The 26,686-nt window shown below is 38.5% G+C and overlaps 1 protein-coding gene across 2 annotated transcripts in view; it reads right to left on the bottom strand.

The window, feature by feature from the left end:
• Positions 1-22,020, bottom strand: part of NEO1 (neogenin 1) — a gene marked incomplete at its 5' end in the record, with an annotated part of 241,706 nt that extends 219,686 nt beyond the window's left edge. For both annotated transcript variants that reach the window (XM_082861203.1, XM_082861204.1), the window contains one exon: positions 21,891-22,020. In XM_082861203.1, coding sequence (XP_082717329.1) covers positions 21,891-22,020 — 130 coding nt within the window. The remainder of the gene's footprint in view (positions 1-21,890) is intronic.
• Between the last annotated feature and the right edge of the window lie 4,666 nt (positions 22,021-26,686).

Here is a 26,686-nt window from a genome sequence, read left to right as displayed (position 1 = left end):
ATCAATAGTTCACCATTTCCCTCCCAGATTTCTACACTCTCTTTCCACACTCAACTATTCCCCAAACAGTGAAAATATGAGAAATCCATTTTATACGTGGCGAACTTTTTGCTAAATTTAGTAATAAAGGAAATTCAGAGAGAAAATAAGCTACAAGAGAAAGTGTCATAGTGCCAGTCACAACTCAAGTAATGGTGGATCTAATCAAGTGGACCAGAGAGAAAGGAAAGGGTGACGCAGATGATCCTGAAGGTCCCCTTCCAGTGGAAAAAAATTCATGAGTTCTCAAGGCATCATATGACACAAAAGAATCCATCAACCAGCCTGGTCTCCACATGGACAGTTTACACTGAGCAACACCCTTCCATCGTCTCCATCAAGTAGACAATAAGCACCAACATGTACTTCCAGATGTAGAGTTCTCCCAACTCAAATCTGTTCCCACTTCTAGAAAAACAACTGAAAATACATATCTTCCTAATGATGGATCATGAGCATTTTTTTCATTTTATAACGTTGGCACATATAAAGGTGTACCACTTACTTGGCATTTAATCATATACCACTTTGAGACATATTGATTCTTACATTGTCTCATGTTACATCAGAAAAGTTCCTTAAGGGCAAAAGCTGTCTATGTCTTCTGCAACTCTGTACCTGCCATATCACAGTATCCAGAAAATATAGGCACCAGAAACAAAATCAAACAAACAAAAAACACCACCACCAACCCGCCCAACACACAGACACACAGACACAGACACAGACACACACACACACACACACACACACACACACACACAAACTGCTAGATAAATGGCTGACTTTCTATTTAACTTGGGATTCCTGGAAGGGTGCAATTGCATATTATATTCACTTACCTCTCTGTATGGTCTACAATATAATTAGCTACGTCAGAGGAACATAAATAGCTACTACTGCATCTAAGCCTCACATTTTTCATCTACAAAAGCAGAAAGATAAATTAAATAATTCCTCCTATACTCTGATTTTGAAATAGTCTTTCATTCAAAAATAAAATATTTCTGGAGACATAATATGTGCCAGATACTGAAGCCCTGAGGATACAGAGATAAAAGTTTAGGCCACTGAGGATAGAGATAAAAGTTTAGGCCACTACCTAGGGGGGCATGGTCTAGTGATCATAATTTGAATTCCTCCATCTGGTCTCTGCACCCTGCCTGACCTTGGTCACACTCTGCCCAGGTCACCAGATGACAGCATTTCATATGTTTGCAAAGCAATCCATGTAAGCAGTGAGGAGGGGGAGTAGGCTGGGGATGCCTACGGCTATGGATAAGACTGACAGAAAGGGGACAGCTACTGGGGAGGGGTGTGAAGACAGACACAGAGAAAAGGGTTACTCCCCACCCATAAAGAGCCATATGCCTATATGGAAACATAGGGAAATAATTCTATCTGCCTGGAACTGTTATTATCTCTATCATCTAAACAAGATGAGGGTTTCCCTCACACACTGAAAACCCATTTTATTACACTGAATACTGCAGTCACTTCTGACAGCTTCCAATGGACCACAGAAATAAAAGAAAAACTAACAAGCAAGAGAGCTTCATTTTAGTCATTAATTTATCTACTTTCTATGCTTTTCTTCTCCTTACCTTACCCATGAGCTTAGAGTAACAAAATGCCCAAACCGAGGGATAGGTTAGAAGGGGAGAAACAAAGAGACTGTGCCTAATCTTGAGACAAATAAACTACATAATTAGCCTCTGAATAAGGGAGAATTGGTTATAAAAGTCCCCACTTGTAGACACAACAGGTTTTTAGAGATGGATGTCTCAAAAGTGAATTGCCCTGAGGTGAAATTCTGATCACATTTACAATGTATCTTAACTATGCCTGAGCTGTTACCTTTATCTGTTTAGACATGGATTGAGTCCTCAAATGAGCAAAATCTGCTGTGTAAATCAGCTACTTAATTAAAGAGAAAAGTTTAGTAGGCTGCAGGGAGAGATTTGTTGAAATGGTGAATTAAACACCATTACAGGAAGAGGCTTCCTTCACTTATTAATTCTATCATTAATCTACAAAATTTAAGTCAGTCAAGAGTAGTTGCTGTTTATGCATTTTTCACTTAAAGATAGTAGTTTAGGGTAAATATTTACTGAGAACCTACCATCTCCAAGGTGCTCAGCTCATGAGCCCCTAGCATATGAGGGGAGAAAAGGCATAGAAAACAGTGTTATCCCCACAGAATTTAAATTCATGGTAAATCTAGTACAGTATATTCTCATATTAGTACTTTTTAAAGTATTGACAATCCTAACTCTGGTCTACTTGCTCACCAACTCTCCTGAAAACTGTTTCTTGCTTTTCAAACCTCTACATGCACAGCAGAAGACCTCACTTCCTTATTAAGAATATTCACCTATTCTACGCTCCTTCCCTCCAGTTAAAGAGTAGCCTTATCTCTCCTCTCTGATCTACTGTAAATCCTTCCACTTGTGCTCAGAATCAACCCCATATTCTCCCAACCTTCTCAGGAAACTTATATTATTATTTTGTTTTCCTTGTATATTCAAACTACCCCTCTCACATAGTCTTCCACTGCCTTTAAACATGCTCAAGAGTCTTGCCCAATAAACACACACACACACACACACACCATTCTTATTAGACTCAACCACTGCATTCAGTCATCCTCATTCACAGCTAAATTTCTGGAACTTCTCACAGTCTTCATTTCCTCTCTTCCCACTTGTCCCTCAAGCTGCTTCCAAATTCCAATTAAAGCTCTTAGTAAGGTCATGGGTGACTCATGGGTAGCTAAATGCAAAACACATTTTTCACTTCTCACCATACTTAATCTACCAGCAAGTCTGATACTCCCTTCTTGACTTCTATGATACAACCCTCTCCTGGTTTTCCTCCTATTTCTCCACTCACTTCTCTGTCCTGTAACAGCCCATCCTCTCTACTCAACCATACACTCTAAGCAGATGACTCACAAACCTACAGCCCACATCTTTCACTACACTCCAGACTGTAACAAACTGCCCCCTGGATAAGGCATATCAAAATTCATTATATCCAAAATTAAGCTCATGCTCTTCTTGTCCCCCATAAACTTATTTCTTTCCCCTCAAAAATAACCATAACCATCCTGCTATACAAATAACCATCAACCATCCTGCTATACAAATCCTAAAGAACCTTAGCAATCATCTTGGACACGTTTCTCACTGCAAAATCCAATCCATCACCAAATTCTATTTTATCACCTAAATGTCTTCCCATTCCATAAACTTTTCTGCACCTCCATCATTCTAATCCAAGAAATCATTGCAGACTGCCCAGACTACCAAACAGCCTATGAGGCAACACTAGCACTACCACCACACATGTATACACACTGTGGTTTTTTTTCTTGCATGTAATATAATGGTTATTTAAATACCTTTTACTGGAATTTCAAATTCTTTAAAGTTAGGCAATGCACAAATCACTTGTTTATGTATGTGTGTGTGTGTGTGTGTGTGTGTGTATATATATATATATATATATATATTCCTTCCCTATCTCATTCCCACTAAAATGAACTTTATCAAAACAGGGTTTAAGTTTGAATCATCCTCAACACCCCAGCACAGAGCCTGGCATAGAACATATACTCAATAAGGGTTTACTGAATGAATGAGTCTCAAATTCACAATTTTGGAGAAAGAATTTTTTAAAGTTTATATATATAAGACTTTCAGTTTAACTTTTCATTTATGTTCCTGCTTCCAAAAGTTGAAGCAGTTAACAAAGCAAAACTAAAACTTTTTAAAATGTATTATAACTTTGAATCTTCCAGATATTACATTAATACAGTCCAAATTCTAATAAATTTCACATTTGAAAAATCATTAGATATGATTATTCCCATGGAAAAAACAAAAGACTTTCAGCGAAATGGCAATTCTTTTCAATATTCCAAATGTTCGTAGCTATAAAAAGACATTTCCTAAATATAAGTGAAATAGCAACTACCCTATCATATGAATTATATTCCCTTGGAGAGGAAGTTCATTCTAAAACACTATTTCTTTTAAATTCCGAAGCAATATTCTGGGTTTTTTTTCAGGCAACATTTAGCAAATACTTCTCAAGCTCTGTAAGAAATCTCGCAGATGCTTCTTAAAATGCAGATTACCAGGCCTCTGGAGCACAGATTTATCTCAGTATATGTATAATGATGCTCTGAAAAATACTGACTATACTTCAAGAATCACTTAGGCATGCTGCCATTGGCTAAAGCAACCAGCCCCTATGAAGACCTCAACTAATCTTAAAAGATACTATAAACCATTGAGGAGGTGGGGGGGAGGGGAACCTTACTTCTGTTTTCTGTTACCTCTTCCATAATTCATTTTCATCACGAAATTATCTTGTGTTATGGTACACAACAAATATTGATTAAATATTTCTTCAATTGAAACTGAGTTGAACCGCATTCATATGTCATATTTACAGCTTGCAGAATTATACTTCATTTGTTTAATGTAATTAAAGGTATTAATACTTCACAATTATCTCACAAAGTACACCACTGCTTCCAGATGTTCTAACAATTGAACAAGTGTGAAAGCCACTGCATTAAAAACTGAAAACCTGGCAGCAAGTGTACTTTGTCATATCAAGTTTATAACATTACATAAATAATGTATTTAACCTAAGATGAACATATGAGGAAAATCAACTTATATCACAACAAAACATTAGTCAGGAAGATTCAATTTAAATAGCTTTTCCTAAATTGTACTATTCTTGTTGGATATAAAGTGAAGACAGCCAACATTCCTTATAGTGTATTTTATGTCTATGATAGAAATAACGTTGTCCTTCCTGAAACAGCATAATGAAGCTAGCCATTTTCTTTTCCAATCCACCCTGTGGCCTCAGCTACCTGCTTTCCTAATTCCTTCTACTATACCTTATCATTCAAACCACTTCCAAAGAATGACTTTCAGACTGGCAAATTCTAGATTTAAGACTGAAGCAGATTCCTAATTCTTCTTCCCGTAAGTAAAAGGTTGCATAATGAATACATAACACTTCTACTTTTCTGTTTCATGTCCTACCTACCTTACTGAACTCTGAATTCCTTATTAAAAAGAAGTCATGCCATACTACTTTCCATGTATGTGTTACATATGAATAAATGCAATAATGCATGTAACATAAACCCTTATTATTTGATATGATCACCTGGTCAGAGAATACAGTTTTCATTTCAGTAAATACTGAAATTTACTATATATGGAAAAAAATGAGTAACACAGCCAAAATTATAAGTAAGATTTTAACTGGAATATTTTCTACATACATTAAGAACTATTATCAATACTTTGTACCTATTTATATTTAACAATGGGTAAAAACAATCAAAATTTTAAGAACACTGCTGCTGTCATTCTCCCGAAGAAAAGTCTTTCAGCCTCAGAGAAATGTATCTCTGCCTCAAGAATAGGTACATAAGATTGAGAGACTTGCTGAAGTCTGTAATCCCAAAACCTAGCACAGTCCTGAAAACATACTCAACATTCACAAAAATGTCTGTGGAATAAAAAATACCCCATTCCATACGAGTTCGTATCAGGCAAGAGTTAATTAGCCTATTAGAGTCCTTCAGAAATTGCATTATAATCTATATGTACATAAAAGTAAAAAGAAAATAATAAAACTATTCTTTTTTAATTGGGTCAGACACCAAACTAAACCAACTGAAAAGAGAAAACACACACACAGTGTAGATTATCAGTTCAAGATGGCAAAACTGAGCTCATAAATGTAATCAATGCCTACCCAACACTCCACCCCCAATACCCGCTGAAATAATCAAAGGAATAGATTAAAAGAAAAACCCAGGGGAAAAATCTGCAGCCCACTGAAAATCACAGAAGAGTGCCAACCATATGTGGGCCTGGGGTGCCTCCAAGAAAAAAGCCTGGCAAAGCACCTGGCAGAGCATTCACATTGCAGATCATGTGTGAAGTGAAGTTTTGAGACAAGGGGCAGAAAGAGAAGAGGCTGCTACTGCTAGTTCCACAGCCAACTGCCAGCATTTAAATTGTGAATTTTTTAATTCCAGCACTGAAAACAAACACGGTAGCAGTAAACCTATTTCACAGCAGTATGACTATACCTTGCACCCCTACTCCCTACAAACCAATGATCTAGCAACACAAAATTACTGCAAGTCTAAAATTTTCTCCTTTCATCTAGACCTGAAACATTAGAACATGAACCCACGTACGTTTAAGAGTCCATCTCAACTAGCAATACTCTGCACACACAGACACCATCCCATCATTACAAGTACCCATCAATAGACACTTTAAAAGACCCAGGAGCTAAAGGAGTGATTGTTCTATCAACTGAAACAATTTTTCACCTGGAAAATTTACTGAGAGAAAACTTTAAAGTACTAGAATTCCTAACTACAGAAATCTCAACTGTAGAAATCCTAAAAAAACTTGAGAATACCATGCACATGAAAAGAGAATCTGAAATCAGGACAGACTGCTTTCAGCCACAAAACAACTGAATAATTTTTCAAAGAAATACAACAGGGGCAACAAATGCAGATTGCACATGACAAAAAACCAGACAAGCGTGAAAATTTCTAACAGAACACAAATAAGAGAAAAGACGAAAGGGGCATTGCAAGAGTTCAGCTTCCAGGAATGACGGAGTAGGCAGTTCAGACCAACTCTTCCACTAAGGAGAAATAGAGAAACTAGACAAAATACAAAAGATCTGTGTGAGGGCAATCAAGGTCATGAGGAATTAAGGGACCAAGATCTAGAAAATGAGAAAATCAAAATAAATAAACCTGGTATTTGGAGCTGTTTTTCTTTAACCTAGAGGTATCTGTGGATTCTAAAGGCCACTACTGCTGAAGAGGCTGAGAAGATGAGCATAGCTCTTGACAGACGTAAGCCCTGAGGGGACAAAAATTGGAGTGAGGACCTGCCAAGGAGGAGGATAAACCTCTTAAACTGTGGATTAGGACCTCAAAGGGCTACATACAAGAAATAAAAGTAAACCCAAAATATTTCAGCTCATAAGGTCTGAAGCCCAATTTTAAATCATTTCAATCCCTGAATGGATTAAAGTGACCTGAGATTATTAGTGACTTCATATAACCACATTCCAGAAGAGAAGCAAAGGTAAATCCTTTCTGAGAGAAGATAGTAGCATTCAGATTATGTCTATAATTTTTCATAAACAATCCCTGGCACTCAATCACAAATAAACAAGCACATAAAAACAAAAGACAACCCCAAAACCAGGAGAAATAACAAATATAAAAGCAAACCTTCATGGTAACACGTATGACAGGATGGGTTAAGGAATAAAGATACAGTATGGAGAATTTCAGCAGAGACCTAGAAACTATAAAAGAAAGCAAAACAGACATTCTAGATCTGAAAAATACAATAAATGAAATTAAGAAATCAATAAATGGAGTGCTGCCTCTGGTTAGAATGCAGAAAGTCATAAGAGACTGTCACTCTTAACCTCAACAACCAAAACAACACAGATAAACTACAAAAACCATAGTTTTTCTGAACCCATCAGAATGACGAGGATTCAAAGAAGCCTTAAGCCTAAACTCCAATGGGGAAGAAAAGATATTTGAAGAGATAATGGCCAAGAACTTTCCAAAAATGATGAAAGTAATCATTCCACGGATACAAGAAACTCAGCAAGAATGATAAATACAAAGAAAATCACAACGAGGCTCATCACAGTCAGATTTCTGAATATCATAGATAGAGAGTAAATCTTAAAAGTGTCCAAAGGGGGAAAGAGGGAGAGAAGCACATTCCCCACAAGAGAGTAAAAATAAGACTTATGGCTGATTTCTCATCAAAAATGGAGTTCAGTGGACAATGGAATGACATTCTTAAAGGGCTGAAAGAAAAAAACTGTCACCTAGAATTCTACATCCAGCAGCCCCCACCAAAAATATCAAAATTGAAGATGAAATAAAGATGTTTTCAGACAGACAAAAGCTGAGTGAATTCATCTCCAGCAGACCTAACTAAATACTGAAGGATATTCTCCAGGCAGAAGGAAATGACCCCAAATAGAAGCTCAGAGATGCAGAAAGAAATGAAGAGCAACTGACAAATAAAAGGGGCATTGGGTAAATCTAAATCAATAATGGCTTATAAAATAATAATGTCATGTGGCTATCAAATATAAACAGAACTAAAATACATAACAATAATAACAAAAATTAGAAGAAAAGGACAAATAGAATTAAGGTGTTCAAAAGGTCTTGTATTATCCAATAAATGGTAAAAGTAGTAAGTCAAAGATACATTTAACACATTTTTGACCGGAGACGTATTATGGCCACAGGCGTTAGTGTCTGCAAAAATCCCAGTCAATAATGTGTTAAGAACCACTAAATGAATAGTAAAAGAATATATAACTGGTAACTAAAAGAGAGGGAAAAACTGCATAACTGAAGATAACCAAAAGGCATCAAGAAAAAAGAGAAAGGGGACCACAGAACAGGCAAAGCAATGAGAAGTAAATAATAAAAATGGAAGATTTAAAGCTGAATATATTAGCCATTACATTATATGTAAATAGACTAAGAGCTCTAGAAAAAAAGGCAAAAATTGTCAGTCTAAATAAAGAAGAAGAAAACCTAAGAGTATGCTACATACACAACATAAATATAAGACTATAAAAACGGCTGAAAGTGAAAGGGTGAAAACTCTTATTTTAACACTAAGCAAAACAGCTGATATAGCTATATCAAAATCAGAAAAAAGTAGACTTTAATCACCAGAAAGACAGCAATTCTCAATCCATACGCATCTAATAATATAGCCTCAAAACATATAAAGCAAAAATTGACACACCAAAAAAGGGGGAAATAAAGTGTCATAGAGAAAAGAGACAGAGAAAATATACTTATGTGGAATTCCAGAAAGAGAATACAGAGTATAGGTAGTAAAGTAATAGAAGAAATTTTCCTACCCTAAAATAGATTCGTGTGTTCAGAACAACAACAAAACTCACTAATGAGAGAAATCATATCATACACACATTTTAAGTTAAATGAATTCAATCATACATGAGAAAATACGAAATAATTTAAATAGAACCATTCTACCTGCCATTCAGTATAAGCATGCAATATGAGATATGAACTTGTTGTTCTCCTAGTTGAGCTCAGCTCCAGTGTGCCTCTCTTAGTATGTGCATCTCATCACACTTCAGTTCTAGAGTTAAAAAAAAAAAATGATTTTGAACAATACAAATGCAAGTCTTCTTCTTTATTTAGTAGTCAACAAAAGAAATAACTTGTTCCAAGACTAAGAAGAAAAGTTATCTAAGCCCAACTTACTGAGATGAAATATCTGCCTCCAACGTAGGGTCTTCCTAAGGTATTTAAATGAGAAAATGATAATATGCAGTTTTCACATTACTGGCTGAATTTAAACCTAATGCCTAACCAAAAATGCAACTTCACTGTACCATTTTTTAAAGAGGAAAAAAAAAAACAATGAATAAACTTCCATCTAATCATATCCTGATGAAATTTCTAAATCTCAAAGTCCACGCACACACAAAATTCTACAAATATACAGATTTTTTTAAAAAGATGAGGGTATGAGGGTACCTAGTAGACATTACTATTATGTATAGCACTAAATTTGGAGGGCAGGGGGGGCTGTCCAGTGAGTTCTAAAAGAAAAAGGAACCTTATATCAAGGTCAAATTATTATGCGTATGCAGAAGCAAATCTTAAAACAATTTTGAACAAAGTGGAACTACACACCAAGTTAGTACCATAATATTACCTGACATTTCTTACCCAAGAACATTAATGACTGATAATTAAGGCTGATTCTGAAACTGCAAAATCTCTACCTAAATACACCTACTCTGAAGAAGGAAGTGCACACTTCCACAGAATTTTTTTAAAATAAGGATTTCTTCATAAAGTAGCAAAAATTAATTCCTCAGTAACTTCCCAATACACATCATCCTGAAGCTTATTTCTGCGGCTCTGAATAAAATCCAGAGAAATCAATGTTTCGTAAAAGATACCCACAAAGCCTAACAGGAAATAAATGAAGTTTTAGGAAGCAAATATGTAATGATAAGGTTAACTTTCAGGCATTAAGAATTGGAACAAGCACTACCTCCAGCTTCCCTTCTAGCATCACAATCTTTAAAGATTACCTGGCCTATGATTTCATCATCTAATAATCACCCGCCATTTCATAACAAAAGATAAATTTCAGAATAACAAAAGTGAGTCTCTTCTAGAAATGGTTTACTGATCAAGAACATTTTTGTTGCCTTTGCCTTTACTCTGCCTCAACTCATACTGCTCTTCATTTTACTCTCCTTGCCAGAAAATCCTACCCATCTAAAAAGCCTACTCACGCCTTCAAAACCAGCTCAAGTCTACCTCCTCGAAACTTGTTAACCAAATACTCCAAATTAAACAAACCCTTATCCTTCCCCACATAAGCTTACTCAATCTAATTATACACAGCCATCAGATAATATAAACCAAATTATATAAGTTTTATCTAATTTTCATGTATTTTTAGCCTCTCCATCCAGTTTATAGAAATAATAAAAACAAACAACAGTTTACATTTAATGAGTGATTAAGATAAACCAGGCTCTGTTCTAAGCACAGACACATATTAACTCATTGTTTACCTCAGTTCAGAGTGATAAATTATTATATATGTTATTTATAGTAAAGAATTGGGGGCACTTCCTGGTGGTCCAATGGATAATACTCCACGCTCCCTATGCAGGGGGCCCAGGTTTGAACCCTGGTCCAGGAACTATATCCCACATGCCGCAACTAAGAGTTCACATGCCACAACTAAAGGATCCTGCATGCCGCAACGAAGACCCGGCACAGCCAAATAAATAAATAAATGTTTTTAAATAAATATCTTACAATTCTTTTAAAAAAAAATTGTTCAGAATTGTCTTTTAAGCTTCCCCTCTCCCTGCCTAGCACTCTAACCCAGGGCCACACCATGCATGTAGAAGGGAAAAGAACAAACATTATGTTAGCACTATCCCATTTATTCACACAGATGTTTCTGAATAAGATATGTAGGGGCAAAATGAACTTTTATCATTTTACATAGCTCTAATTCTACGTACTTATCTTGTTCTGCAGACAGAGTAATATTTCCTTCCTTTGGACACCCAATGATGGGTGTATATTCAAGTCTTTGCCCTAGGTTTTCTTCTTCCTTCCTCAGTGAAATGATCTAGTCTCATGGCTTGAACTATCACCTCTATCATATAATTCCTGAACCTATATTTCTAGCCAGAGGTCTAGAGAGACCTCTCATCTGAGCCCCAATTCTGTAATACCTTTACAGAGATGATCTGCTGACATCTCAGGCTCAGGGTATTCAAAAATGGAAATCATATCCTGTCCCTTAAACTTGTCTTTCCTGCTACATCCTTAATCCATTTTCCACTTTAAACCACCACCTCAGTATCTTGAGTCAAACTGGCATGCAAGTATTTGATTAACTGAACTTACTCCAAACTAAAATTGCTCTGTCTTAAAAGAGGTAGTAGCATCTGTTTCAATTCCTATTTTTCACTCAAATCAATGAGCTCTTTTTCCTTCAAAGTAGAGCAGTTTGAAAGTTTATGAATCTATATCAAGCAAACATGAACAGTGGTTAGCAGAAGTCGGATAAGCAGACGGAGTCAACTACTCTATGCACTTCTCATTACGTGACAAACCACAAGTAGCCATGGGAGTTTTGACAGTTGTAAGTTTTAAATTGTTCCTATTCTTAATTATATTGTTTAATTTACATTTATAAGTGAACCATTAATTCAAGACAGGATAAAGGAATATGAACAAAAGACAAATAGACAATTCTCAAAAATAATATAAACCATTAATAAAAATCTGAAAGATGCTCAATTCCATTAATAATTTTAAAATATAAAATTTAAAGAGATATACATTTTCATCTATCAGATTGGCAGAGACTATGAGGTCTGAAAATAACTAGTATGTTGGCAAGGGTGTGGGGAAACAGCACTCTCTCATTTGCTGTTGATAGAGAAAAATCAGCTTTTTGGAGAACAACCTGGAAATAACTAGCAAAAAATTTAACACACATGCTCTTTTACCCTACAATTCCACATTTACAAACTTATTCTATACTATATTTGAACATGTGCACAAAGACATTTTGTAAAAGTGGGTTCACTGCATATGTCTGCAATAAAAATTGGGGAGCATCAAAAGAAATTGGTTAAATTATGATACATCTATAAAATACCATGTGGCTATCAAAACAACTGTGATAAATTTGTATGTACTCACATGGGAAGATGTCCTAAAACACATTGGAAAACAGTATGCACAGCACTACATCACTTGTTAGTTTTGTTATACATGTATATATTATATATTTTAAATATTTAATTGTATAGATAAAACAGAAAGTCCATAGCTATTAAAAGTGATTATCACTGGGGAGAGGGTTGGAATGTATGATCTCACTTTTTATTTTACATACTGTTTGAAAAATTTTTAATATTTTTTATTTTCTTAAAATCAAACCAACAATTAATTTTACCCCCAAATTTAAAGTTGACAGACATATTTTAGCCATCAGGGTTAAAAATGCTGCTAATAGAGAAATTCTATGGCTTTGAGGGGTAGGGACTAGCAGAGAAGGAACCCTGCCCTGGCACCTCACCTCTTTTCCTATTCATATTTCCTTTTCTCCCACCTCGAGTGTCAGCCTGGACTAACACTAATTTGAGGTGAGATGGGACTCCACAGAATTTTCTGAGGGAAGATATTTCTTTCCAGACAGCAGCTGTATCTATAGGAGGAGGGGCAAAAGAAATGGCCAGGGGCAGGAAATACCCATTGGCAGTGATGGAAAGGAAAAGAAACTTTCCTCAACTTGGCTGAGACAACCATTTCTGTTTAAGGAAGATCTCTGTGGTCTTACGTTTATTTTAAATCTTATTCCTTACAAAGGTGACTAACTGCTGTTGTTAGGGGGCATTTCAAGACAGTCTTTCTACCACTTCTGATCAACTATCGACTTAGAAATAAGACAATACAGTCTGTTAGAACTACATATGAATTAAAGATAAATAGGCTCTAAATAAAGACTTTTGGGACTCTGAGAAACTTATTTACTTCAATGTACAGACTTTGAAAATTATTTCTCTTATTCCCTAGTCTTCAGTTACGTTCTGGAGGTGAGGGTGCATGATGGTTGAGTTCTATGTAGGTGGGGTGCTATTAATAAAGGGGTTATCGCCATAGGAAGTGTACATACAATCTCCTGGACACACAACACTGTGTAAATTTAAAACTAATAACCCAACTTCAAACCAAAAGCTTTCAACTATTAACCAAAAAGATCCTCAAATTTTAGTTTTTACATTAAAAGTCATGCCATGAATAAAAATTATAAATAAAACTTATAATTTGTTATTCTATTCCCTGAATTTGTATATGATAATGCTAGAATCTTAACTAGACCTTACACATAAAGATATTTCCTGGTAAATTTTTTTCTTACTCATTTACTTTGCACCTGAAAAACAAATGTTCTGTATTCAGTTTCCATGTGGTATCACTTTAAAAATTCACTCTGCTCAGGACTCCTCAGTAAGTTTTACTGGCTATTACTGACCAGTAATAAATCCTGAAAACCTGTACGATCAATCTCCGGATTTCCTGAAGACATGGAAGTAGCTGCACCCCCAGTTGGCTCCATTATTAGCATTCTCATATATTCAAACATTCCAGTAATCATTTCACATAGAGGAAATGAAAAATAACTCTCTCTGAGAGTTCTAGTCTACTGACCTGTTAAAACTAAGTTGGGACTACTCTAAAGACAAAGAACCAAAATTATGAGAAAAGTAGTACTATTACTTGATTAATAGTAACACAATGATTCCAGAATTTGTTTCTCCACCTACAGCAGTAATTACATTTTCTCTCTCCAAATTAAGTTATTATCTCTGCTATTAGACCAAGGATAGAAAATATGTCCAATTCATCTTAGTATCTCCACAGTGCATGGCTCTGTGCATAATTATACCTCAAAGATAACATATTTGCAACTAGTCAAAATTACCTAAATTTCTAGTTTTGGCTATACAAGAACTATCCAACTGACTACAAAATTAAATGTAAACATTCTTGCCATAAAACAAACTTAAAGGAGGTTATTTCTTAATGCCATCCGCAGCAACATGGATGGACCTAGAGATTATCATATTAAGTGAAGTAAATCAGAAAGACAAAAACAAGTAACATATAATATCACTTATATGTGGAATCTAAAATATGACACAAATGAACCTATTTACAAAACAGAAACAGACTCACAGACATAGAAAACAAACTATGGTTACTAAAGGGGAAAGGGGATGGGAAGGGGTAAATTAGGAGTTTGGGATTAGCAGATACAAACTACTATACATAAAATAGATAAACAACAAGGTCCTATTATATAGCACAGGGTATCCTATAATAAACCGTAACGGAAAAGAACATGACAAAGAATATATATGTATAACTAAACCACTTTGCTGTACACCAAAAATTAACACAACCTTGTAAATCAACTATACTTCAATAACAAATTTTTAACAGGAAGTTATTTCTCATGCTTCTTTTTAATAGGAAAAGCAAAGACACAATCTGAAATTCAGACTGCCCAACTGCTAACTCCTTAACAAGATGAACTCAAGTACTGATTTTAGTAAAATAGGACATATAAAACCACTCACTACCTCTCTCTCCTTTCTTTACATAAAGAAGTTGAAGGCAGAATCAAAATATCAGCTAGATCAGTAACCTTGCCAGTTTACTTTACATCCGTTATAAGCCTAAGAGTATCTAATATTTCAAGTAGTACTGCAACTTAAAATATCTCACAATTGCTTAACACTGAAGTTTTATTTCTTGAAATCAGCCCTAAAGCTATTTTTACACATATAAAATAAAATCATACACGATCATTTACGGGCAATTTAAAAGGTTTTCCCAATCATATCCGACTTCACACTGGAAAAAAAAAGATGCATAGTAACTTGGGCTTTAGAGAATGACAAAAGGTAATTCTTGAATCAAAGAACAGAAACGAGATCAGTGTTCAAACACAAAACTTAGCAGAAGTCATTTAGCTGAGATAAATCTACTACTCAATTTTATAGACTTCAGAGTTATAGAAACTTGGAGATAGAAGGGACCTTTGAGATCACCTATTAATTATTAATTAATTCCTTCAGTTAACAGATGAAACAGAGAAGTTATGGGACCTGCATTTTAAAATTATGGCCTTAAGGTCACAATTAAAGATGAAATATCTTGAAGAAATTGTAAAAGTACTGGTCAATGAATGGTATTACTCAATGGTATCATTACTCTTCTAAAATAAATGGAACCCTGACTCCCACATACACACACAAATTATCTTTTCACCAATAATCCTATACAAGGGAATCCAAAATACGGAAGGAAAGACTACACGTGGGAAGATGTTCATTACAGCATTCTTTATTAGAGCAAAATACTGAAAACAACGTCAACATCTATAAAAGGAGAATAACTGTTAGCAGCAGTATGCAGTATAATAAAGAGCATAGACTTTCGACCTGTAAAGGACTGGATTTGAATGCCGACTTTTCCACATGAGAACTGTGAGGCCTATGACAAGTCACTTAATATTTGACACTCAGTTACCTCAACTGTAGAATGGGGAGATATTACCATCTTCCTCACAGGATGTATAAAGGATTAAATGCATGTAATAGAGAGTGGTACAGTGCCTACAGCTCAGTGAGTATTCAATAAATACTTTTATTGGCCACTATTAATATTATATTCATTCACTGGAAGAGTACAGACATTTTAAATAATGATTATAGGAAAATCTGTATTCAGTGGTATGGAAAGATCTCCAACGCATTATTAAGTGAAAAACAAGTTGAAAAACAATTAGTATGATCCTGCTTATGTGTAAAAAATAAAACTATACACACATATCTTCTGTAAATACAGAAGAAAAAGTATTAACAGTGGTTATTTACGGGTTAAAAAAGGAATTTGCTGGTGGAAGTTTTACTTTATGTACTTTCTTTTTACTTCAAAACAAACATGTATTTAAGTATTTTTTAAAAAACTTATTTTAATTGACGATTTAAAGATAGTGCGGCAACAAAGAAAAATGGAATAATGCACATATAAGGTTGTACATACACCATGATTACAACATAAAAATGATGTGCCATATAGATAGTGACTAGAAAGAAATATACCAACAGTTATACCAGTGGGTCTAAATGGAATTTTTTGTCTGTTTTCAAAATCTTTAGTCAAAAAACTCCTTTGATTCTAAACAAATCCAAAACTGGGGTTATATTTTAATATCATCTTTCACTGGCTTGTGTCCCATGAAAAAGTCAATTTTTAAACATCATAAACACTTTTCCTCACCTCATTAGCTCTCTGGGTCAATAATATCTTACCTATAGTCATTTCCACTGACTGTTCTCTTATTGTTGATGCAATTTTACCTAGAAGCCAAAATGCCTACCAATGGCATGGTAAATACCTCCCAAACACACAAAAGTCAGTAATAAAATGAAGGGTTTGGCAAGAAAGACTATGAAATAGGTAAACAGAACTTCCACATAATGAGATTAATGTTACCCCTATATTTTATATTAGCATAGAGAAAACTCGTAAAGAAGAAACCAACAATGATAAATTGCTGGAAAGAAAACTACACTTTCAAAAATTTAATAGAATTATACTATATTTTTAAGTTCACAAAAAAACATTAAAACCATTCTATACAGACACTGTACTTTACAGTTTATAAGCAATTTTACATTTCATTCTTCTGACAATTCAGTTAGGCAAGCAAGGTATTATTCTTGCCTGCCTATAGCCCCCAACAGATATATGGAAATGTGTAGAACCATGAGTCACATCCAAATCCTCTGCCTCCATATCCTACGTCTTTTTTCACCATTCTACATATTAACTTTCATATGGTTTACTAAAAGCGGTCACATTTCTTATCTCCTTTGAACATTCATCCTGGAAATCTATGAACTCCTTTATACTTCATCCAGTTAGGCAGGCAAAGCAGGGCATCGCTCTCTGTTTACAGATCAATTAGTATGATCACTGATCTTTCCAAAGATGACAAAACTAATAAATATTAAATTTGCGGCATATCCAGAAGATGATGACCAAACTCACAAAAGGTCAAAAACTAAGTAAGATGAAGAGTGGCTGAAGGAATTAGGATGATTAATTTAGAAAGAAGGAGAGAGCAACACACACACACACACACACAAATTTTGTCATCAGACATGTGAAGGACCATCATATAAAGGGATCAGATTTGTGCTGTAAGGCCCGGGAGTTAAAAGAAATTCAATAAACAATTAATGGGGATCTACTCTGTGCTAGATGTTTGTTCTACACCATGTAAGAAAAGTCCAAATCCTCAGGAGGGTCAGACTAGTAGAGAAGACAAGAAATAAGTAACACAAGATGAAAAGGACTCAGAAAGCTATGGGCACACAGAGAATGATGACTCTAACTCTCTTTGAGGGAGGGGGCTACTAGAAAAAAATGCACTGAACAGATGAGTAGGTGGGAAGTGGCATTAGCAGGAAGAAAGGGACTTCTCTGGTGGTGTAGTGGTTACGAATCCGTCTGCCAACGCAGGGGACACGGGTTCAAACCCTGGTCCGGGAAGATCCCACATGCCACAGAGCAACTAAGCCCGTGCGTCACAACTACTGAGCCCATATGCCACAACTACTGAAGCCTGCACGCCTAGAGCCCATGCTCCACAACGAGAAGCCACCGCAATGAGAAGCCTGTGCAGTGCAACAAAGATGAGTCCCTGCTAGCCGCAACTAGAGAAAGCCCAAACGCAGCAACAAAGACCCAATGCAGCCAAAAATTAATTAATTAATTAATTAATTTTTTAAAAAAAACCAGAAAGAAAGAACAGCATGTGCAAAGGCCTGGAGACCTGAAGCTCTGCAGTTAACCTGGAGTGGTGGAGCACCAGGTACACATTAGAAGTGCCAAGAGATGAGGCTTAAGCTGGGAGTGTGGGAGGCCTGTAGTAAGGAACACAAAAGGCCTCACAATCTTCATGCCAAGAAGTTCAGACTCTAACACTCAAGCTACAGAACACTAAGAGTTTATAAGTAGCAGAGTGGCATGCTCAGAAAAATATATAAGAAAGTTCATTCTAGCAGGAGGACAGACTTCTAGAGGCTAACAGCAGAGATAAAGAGATTAATTTACAGAGCTACTATTGTTACTCTAGGTGGAGTGATGATGATTCGAGAAATATCTAGAGGTAAAAAAAAAAAATCAAGAACTACTGGCTATGGGAAAGAGGGAAGGAGGAGAGTCCAGGATGACTTCTAGATCACAACTTGGTTGAGTGATGAACAGTGATGTCTAAGGTGGGTAACAAAGGAAGACAAGTCCATGCAATCATTCAAACAATATGAGAGTCCTGGACCAGAAACTGGTTTGTTATTGTCTGGAGAGAGGGGATGAGGGAAGAGGTACAAAGATGAGTTTACCTTTGGTCTTGTGTAATGCAAGGTACCTCTTCAGTGAAGCTACAGAGTGACACGTGAAGCAGAGTGGACTAGGAGAGTCATTAGCTTACAGTAGCAACTGAACACAAGTAAAGTATACAGAATGAGATCAACCTTAGATACCAATATTTGATGAGAATATGAAAGAAAAACCTGAAAACAAATGAAGAATTGATCAGAGGAGTATGAGATGAATCAGGAGATAGGGTGACGCCAAAAAAAAGGCAGGAGAAGATAAAAAAAATTCAAGAAGGTGGAGAGGGTGAAAATTAAAGTTAAATGTACTACATAAAGCAAAGTTTACTAAAAGAAGTTATTCAAAACGGGAATAGACTACCTTGTGAGGTAATGAATCACATCACCAAGTTAATGATTCAGGCAGACAGAGTCACCTATGCAGGATGCTGACAAGAGGATTCTTACCTTAAATGAGAAGTATAGCTACATGACCTCTATAGTACACCTCTGAAGTCTAGGTCAAGGCTAGCCTCAGCATCATTAGGACATCAAATGTTCTTTTGCAATCTGATCAGAGAATTGGATATTTGATTATTCTAAGAAAAGTTTTAAAAAACAATTTCTACATATTTCATGTAACTCAGAAGCAACCAATACTGGATTAAAACTTTTCACTATTTCTGCTCTTGGGATACAAAAAAATTGATGCTGAAATGGTAGAAATAGCTGATCTAGTCTACTTCAAATTCAAACTGATTTCAAATAAGCTCTCACACTGTCTTCCTAACGTTCTCCATTCTGGCATCCCAATCCCACCTGAGCACCATTCCTTAACCTGTTCACTCTGATTAGAGAAGACCTGCAATGCACGGGTGACTTTATCATGTCATCTTTCCCTAGGTCCCTGCATATCTTTTCAGTAATCTGCCCCTCCTTGCTTCCTAAAGCCAGACTGTGTGCCTAATCATTTCCAACCCTCTGCCACTGCTGCCATTTTCTATCACCAGTCCTTCTCTCTTTCCTCCACCTCCTCATGTCTACCCAATGTTGGAAAAACACTCCATTTATCCTGTTGTCCCACATCCTATTGTTCTCCTTTTACTACCAAATATCTCCATACCCTACCACCTATTCACTGTAATCCCCTACAAAAAGGTATCTCAGCTACCTCTCTACAGCAATTAAAAAATTAAACCACTTACGAATGACATCTGATTTATTGAAACAGCTTGTTCCATTGCTGCTTACTCCCTTCTCAATCCCCTTGATGTCTCTGCAGCTGGCGAAAGAACTGACCAACCCTTCCTTGCTGCAGTTATTCCTTTCCCTTTGGAAGTGAGGCAGAATGGTTTGTGGAAAGCACTCTGCACAGGATCAGAAGATCCGTGCTCTAGACCCAACCACACCACTAATTAGCTGTGACTCTCCTCACCTCCACTCCTACTCAGATCTCACTTCTGAGACACCCTGACACCCAGTCTAGGTTAGGTCCCTGCAGTATACGCTTTCTCAAAACCTACTCTTCTCCTCAGTAGTGCTTATCACAACAACTTAATTACTATATAATTAGTGGCTAAAATGGCTATCTTTCTAACCCACATGCCAGACGGCAAACTCCATGAAGGCAAAGTGCACATTTCAGCCATGCTTTACACCTCTCATCAGCACAAAATAAAAGCCCATCAATTGAATTAACGTTGAGACAGATGTTATGACTTCCTAAGAGACTTATTATTTTTATTAATCTAAAATTACTAGCACTTTACTTACAAAATTATTGACAAAATTTTAAGCAGTAACACACACATAATAGATGAACTACATGTAAAATTAAATAAGAGTCTTCCAAGATAGTTACATTTTTCTTGCCTATCCACAAGAATAGAAAGGGTTGGACCAGTTACCTACATTTCAGGACCAACATGTGTACTCTAGGCTGAATGTGCAAGTGTGATACTAAAACACTATTGTTTATGTGGCTGTTTTGATAATACCCATTGGTACTTCAGGGTTAAAGCATTTAACACTGGCAAAAGCCGTGTACTACATATACTCTGTAAGAATATCAAAAGAAAGCTTTTATCAGCCAAATTACATTGCCGTGTGATTTTAAATATAAACCAGAGAAAAACAAGTAATGGTTTAGTGAATAGAAGCTGCCACTGTGCCTGACAAGATGACTTTCAAATACAGAAATTTCGGATCTCATGCAAGTAGGTGAAAGTTGTCAAGTTTTATGATACACCACCTTGGTCAAACAATTTAAACAGATTACATGCTAATTTGTCCTTCATCTGCTGAGTGTGTCCCGCTCCGCAATTACTCTGTAAGGTCCTTACGGGCAGGTTTGGCGTTTTGTTAATTGGTCCCCTTAAATAAATAGGAATGCAGGTGACTTCAATAATCTATGATATAGAAAACCTGAAAATGGCTTTTGCGGCTAAATATACTTAAATATTGCCACCTGAAAACAACGTTCAAGTACTTAAAATCCGATGCTTAGACCATTCCCTAGGTTAAGAGCAGTTAACAGGCTGTAAATATAGTTGTAATTCCCAGGAAAGAACAAGCATTTTCATAACGGGAACACTAACAGAATCACTTGGAGCTGTTCTCCAAGGCGCCCTCATCGTTAAGTCAACACCACTGGTTATGAGGGGACAACCGTGTCCCTCGGACACCCTCTATCTTCCACAGCCTCGGGGCTACAAATCCCGCACGAGGAGTCCCTCGAGATCAACCAGCGCTTCCCTGAGACTTCAGCTGGGAAATCCCTGGCCAGGGAATGCGGAGTTCAAGCCCCCCTCCCGCTTCCTTTCCTGAAAATTAATGAATTGGCCGTACGATTGTTTATTTAATGAGGTGTGTAGTGGCCTCTACTGGTGCTTGTGTGAGCACAAGAATGTCCCACTCTTACAAGTGGGATGAGCCTGGGGGAGGGGAGGGAGGCGAGGGGTGAACCTGCCTCCGGGTACAAAGCGCAGAACTATAGCCCGGAGCCCCCGATGCGCCCCCACGGCCGCCCCTCCCCCAGCAGCGCCCCCGCCTGCCCACTTCACTCTCTACCCTGCGCGACCCCCTTTCTCCTCGGCAACCCGAGACGAGGCAGAGAAGTTCCTACACGTTTCCTCCTGGATCCTAAACAAAAACACCGCAGCGGCCGCCGCCGGTGCCGGTGCCGCGCCCCCGCCCCCACCCCCACCCCGCGCCTCCCGGGCCCGCACCCCACGACCGCCGCTTACCTGGGGATTGCGGCGGGGAGCCGCTCCTGGCGGCCGCGGCGCCCGACGTCCGGCGCTCGAGCAGCAGCAGGCAGCAGAGCCAGAAGGAGAAGGTGCTGAGGAGTCGCCGGGCTCTCCGCTCCGCCGCCATCTCTTCCCCGCGAGCGGCGGCGGCGGCAGCGCGGCGGAGCCCTCGCCTCCTTCCCTCCCGCGCGCCTCAGCCGGTCCCTCGCTGCAGGCTAGGCTCCCGCGGCGGCCGCCGCCGCCGCTGCTCCAGCCCGGCCCGGCCCGGCCCGCGCGGCCCCTCTCGCGGGAGGGGAGACTCGGGGGCGCCTCCCTCCTGCAGTGGGGAGGAGAGGGGAGGAGAGCGGAGAGCGGGGAGTCACTACATTCCGGGGCGGGGAGGTGGGTCTGTCTCCAGGTTCCAGGCGCCGCCACCCACCGCCGACTCCGGCTCCACACAGCAGCGCAAGGGGGGCGGAGACCACGGGCGGCAGGGGTGGGGGGCGGGGACCCGGGGCGCGCACCCCCGCGCACGCGCAGGCGCGCGCCTCCCTCGCCGACACCTCCTAGGCTCCGCGCGCGGCCCGCCCCGGTCCAATCCCGGCTGCCGCCTCGCGGGCCGCGGCGGCGGGCACGCTCCCCTCCCCCTTGCCCCCGGAGCCGGGGACAGGCGCGGGGAGCGCGCGTCTAGCGCTGCTGCTGGCGTCAGGGAAACCCCGGAGAAGCGGATCCTCCTCCTACTACTACTTCTCCTCCTCCTCCTGGCCTCCTCGCACCGGGGAGAAGTTTCCCCCGCCTCACCTCTCCAGACGCCTCTGGCTACGGAGACCTGAGGGCGAGAGGCGCTCCGAGCCCGGGCTTGTCCGAGAGGCCGGAGCGGGCGCGCACCTCTTTCAGCCTGGGCCCAAGGCCCCTATATAGGGCCTCAGAGGAAGCCGAATGGCCTCCGGGAGGAAACCTGGGTGCGCAGAGGGTCGGCGTGGGGCTTAACGTGCCAGCCAAAAACAATAGCGATCCCTCCCGGCTCTTGCTGGGACCTGGCGCGGCTCCCGTGGGAGGGGGCCTGCCGCCCCGCCTCTGACCTCCCGCTTCCCGGCCGGGCCGCCCTCGCCGCGAGCTTACCCAGGACAGTGCCGGGCCCGCCCGGACCGCTGGACCCGCCCCCCCACCCGCGGCTCTCCGCCCGGGTCCAGGGAAGCAGGGCGCAGACAAAGGTGCCCGGTGTCCACTCCACCAGCCAGTGCGGGGACCTAAGCCGAGCCCCATGACTCCCCAGGGCTGATCCTCGGGCTGTAACTGAGACCTTTTACCTCTACTTTTGCGGGCCACCTCGCATTTCGTACCTGGAAATAACGTCTCTTCGCTGGTAAAGCGGGAGCAGGAGGGATGTGATTTTAAACCACTTGGTAATCGTGAGGCAGCACCCAGGCTACCCAAAGTTAGGAGTAAGCAGTTTGGAGTTATACTGCTGATGAGAATACTGAAAATCTTATAAGTTACACCCATGGAAAATATTTTGAGAAAATTTTGTTGTGTTGGTTATGCACTTGGAGAGTCATGTTCGATTGTTAATGAGTTGGATTTTTATTCACTGTTCCGTATACCCAGTAACCAAAATGTGTTGCTTTCCGCAAGTAGATGGCTAGTTCTCTGACTTCCACAGCCCTCTGTGCCTTCTCGTAATTACTTTCTTCAGATATTTTCTTTTATTCTCAACTGGCAGAAAGCCGTGTGAGGTTTGCGGTAACATTGGGAGGGGTAAGCTCAGAGTCCTCATAAAACCTCTCAAACCATCAAAACGGTGGAATCAGGAGCCCTTTGAAACAATTGACGCTTAAAAGAGCAAACACGGGCTTATTGTTTTCCACTAGGGAAACAATTTAAATATCTTTTTGTTTTGGTTAGACTTGTTAACCAGCAAAAATATTTCCTAAATACCCCTGATTGACCAGTTACATTAGAAATAGATTACCTCCCAATTACTTCACAAGTATTTGCTTAATTAACCTTTAATAATCACATCATTATTCAGTTTTCTGAGGTAATTAATGAGAAAGCTCTTTGGAAACTGTAAATTGCCTGGCAAATGTTAATATTCAGTCATCTTTTCTAAGTCTGGAAAATTTTCATTGTATCATAAGTATAAAATGCATAATAATGTGACTTTGAAAAGGAAACTTGCATTTATCTCCAAGTTTGAAAAATAAATGAGTTGTGGCTAATAAAGTAATCAGATTGTTTTTCATGTATGACCTTTGTGAACTCTCTAGTTAATTTATCAGTCCACTGTGTGTATCAGGATTAAATCAGAAGTTTAAAGCACCTTCTGTAAAATAGGGTGACCGAATAGTATATTGCTGGCTTGTGCTTAAATCAGTTTTAACAAAACCCACTCTAATAAACCACTAATAAATGAAGCCCCAGATTAAAAATTACAGACTTTATAACAGTTCAAGAGTAAGATTGTAAAGTAACCCACACACTTGAATTCAGATCCTTCACCTTGTTTCAATGTAACCAACATTGTAGACATTCCCTTTCAAAATCATCATTTGGAGTAATTAACCTCTCCTTTCTTTAGTAAGGCATCTCTGAGAAAACATTTTATTAGGCATCTTATTTATCATTTTCATTCTCCAAACAAGATTTCCAACTAATACATCAATCCACATTTATACGGCTAGCCAACGTATTTTTATGTAGTCTATTAATCTACGAAGTGATATTAAACCATTCATGAAATTAACACTTTTTTTCATCTAAGTAAAGTTAGAACGTGAGACCCATGTTCAAGGAATAGTGCACAAAGAAACTTTTACAGCAAAGAAAACAGACTGGCCATTGTGTTAGTGTAAGTTATCAAAGTGCAGGCCAAAAATAACTAGAGCAAATATTCTTGTGAAATTTATTCTAAGTACTATAATATAAAAATTAATAAAGCCTATGAATATAAAACTTGGTCAGAATCTTATTCTCTATAGTGAAAGGATTATTTTTCAACTTTAGAGAGGCAATATAGTTCAGTGTTTAATTGCTGGCAGTAATTAGATTCTGCAGCTGATTCCCTGGCTGAATCCCAGTATCCAAGGTAGAGAAGAAAGCTAGCTCCTTGACAAGTAGATCCCAGTACAGAACACTCCCAAGTCACAGCAGTTTTAAACTAGGAATTACCCAGGTCTTAAGAACATGATTTTCTTCTGCACAGATGTTGACATTTTTACATTTGCTCTTTACATTCCACTAGGTAAGAATTTTTATTTCTCCCTTTCTCTTCCAAAAGCCACCTGTTCTAGGGAGCCATCTCTAATTAAGCCCAGTTAAGAAGGATATGTGCTCCTTAAGGACAAAGCCTTCACAGTATTAATTTTGCTTGTTACACGTTGCTTTAGTTAATCACACATCTTTAGTTCAACAACAATCTATTGACTCAACAAATATTACTGAGGACCTCTTACTTGCCAGATATCCTGGGTACTGGGATAACAAAATTATTTGTTCTTTTGTTTAATATTAATAATGCACTTCATATGTCTCAGGTCCTGCCCTCTCTTAGGGGAATGCAATGGTGAGCCATATAGACAAGGTTCCCGGCCTAGCAGGAAAGATAAACAATTATAATAAAGAAGTGTGAAGAGTGTTATAGTAGGGAAAGATAAGGAGTGTGGGAAAACATAGTAAGAGCATCTAATCTCACTAAATTGTGGGGGGAGGCGCTAGGGAGGAAAGAGGAGGAGGGCTGGGGAATTAGAGAAGCAGCATGAGTCTCTAAACTGAGACGAATGTGGAAGAAGAAGGGAAGGACTTGACTACCCCTGCAGTGGGAATTGACATCAGATTTGCATTTTAGAAGGATTACTCAGGCTGCTTCAAGGAGTGTAGGGTAAAAGGAGGCAAGACCAAGAAAACCAGTTTAGATTTTTGTTAACAGTAGTCTGGGGAGGAAATGTGGGTGGCCTGGAGTAAAACAGAGGGCATTAAGAGAAGCGAACAGATAAGAGAGAGATTTAAGAGATAGAAACCACAGGGGTGTGTGGGAGAGAGGCGATATGGGTGATAGATTTCAGCTTGGGCCACTGAATGAAGATGGCGACATTCAGTGAGGAGGGACCAAGGAAGAGGAGTAGATTGGAGGCACTGTGAGTTTAACTTTGGACAAGTTTAAGGTGTCTATGTGATATTTGAGTAGAAATATCAGTAAACTGTTATTTGTCTCTGTAGTTTAGCAGAGAGAACTGGGCCAGAGAGAGGTGAGTCATCAGTGTATACCATATATTCCCAGATATAAGGTGCCTTTGAATACAGGGTGGCCCCCATTTTCCCAAATAAAATCCATCCACCTAATAAAATTTTGTGGTCAACTTGCATGTATAAATTTTTAGAGATATAGATGAAATAATCAAGGATCTACTTATAATGTTCCCTGTATTAATTTAATTATACTTAAATACTTGAAGTTACATATTATATAAAATGTAATTTTAAAAATAATTTTATTGAAACTCCTCACAGTGATTTATGATCACCAGGGTCACATTTTGAGTCTCTGACATAGTTCTTAAGGACAGTCATCTTCACTTCCACCTAAGTTTTTGACCCTATATATGGTGTTGTCACTGGGAATTTTATTCCAGGCCACTGTATCTAATCACATTATGTCATTCATCCTGTAATCATATTCACTATCATATCATCTTCCATATCATCTTTCAAAGGCCTGTTTACAAGGACATCCAATATTTGCAAATGTGAAGGAATTTCTCTAGACCTAATTTCTAAATCTGTGTTAAATTTCCTTCTTTCCTTTCTTACCAATT

This window comes from Leucopleurus acutus (genome assembly GCF_964270905.1).
Source record: "Leucopleurus acutus genome assembly, chromosome: 1".
In the NCBI taxonomy this organism is placed as follows: Eukaryota; Metazoa; Chordata; class Mammalia; order Artiodactyla; family Delphinidae; genus Leucopleurus; species Leucopleurus acutus.
The sequence above is the reverse complement of the archived record's forward strand: the minus strand, read 5'-3'. Positions and strand labels throughout refer to the sequence as shown.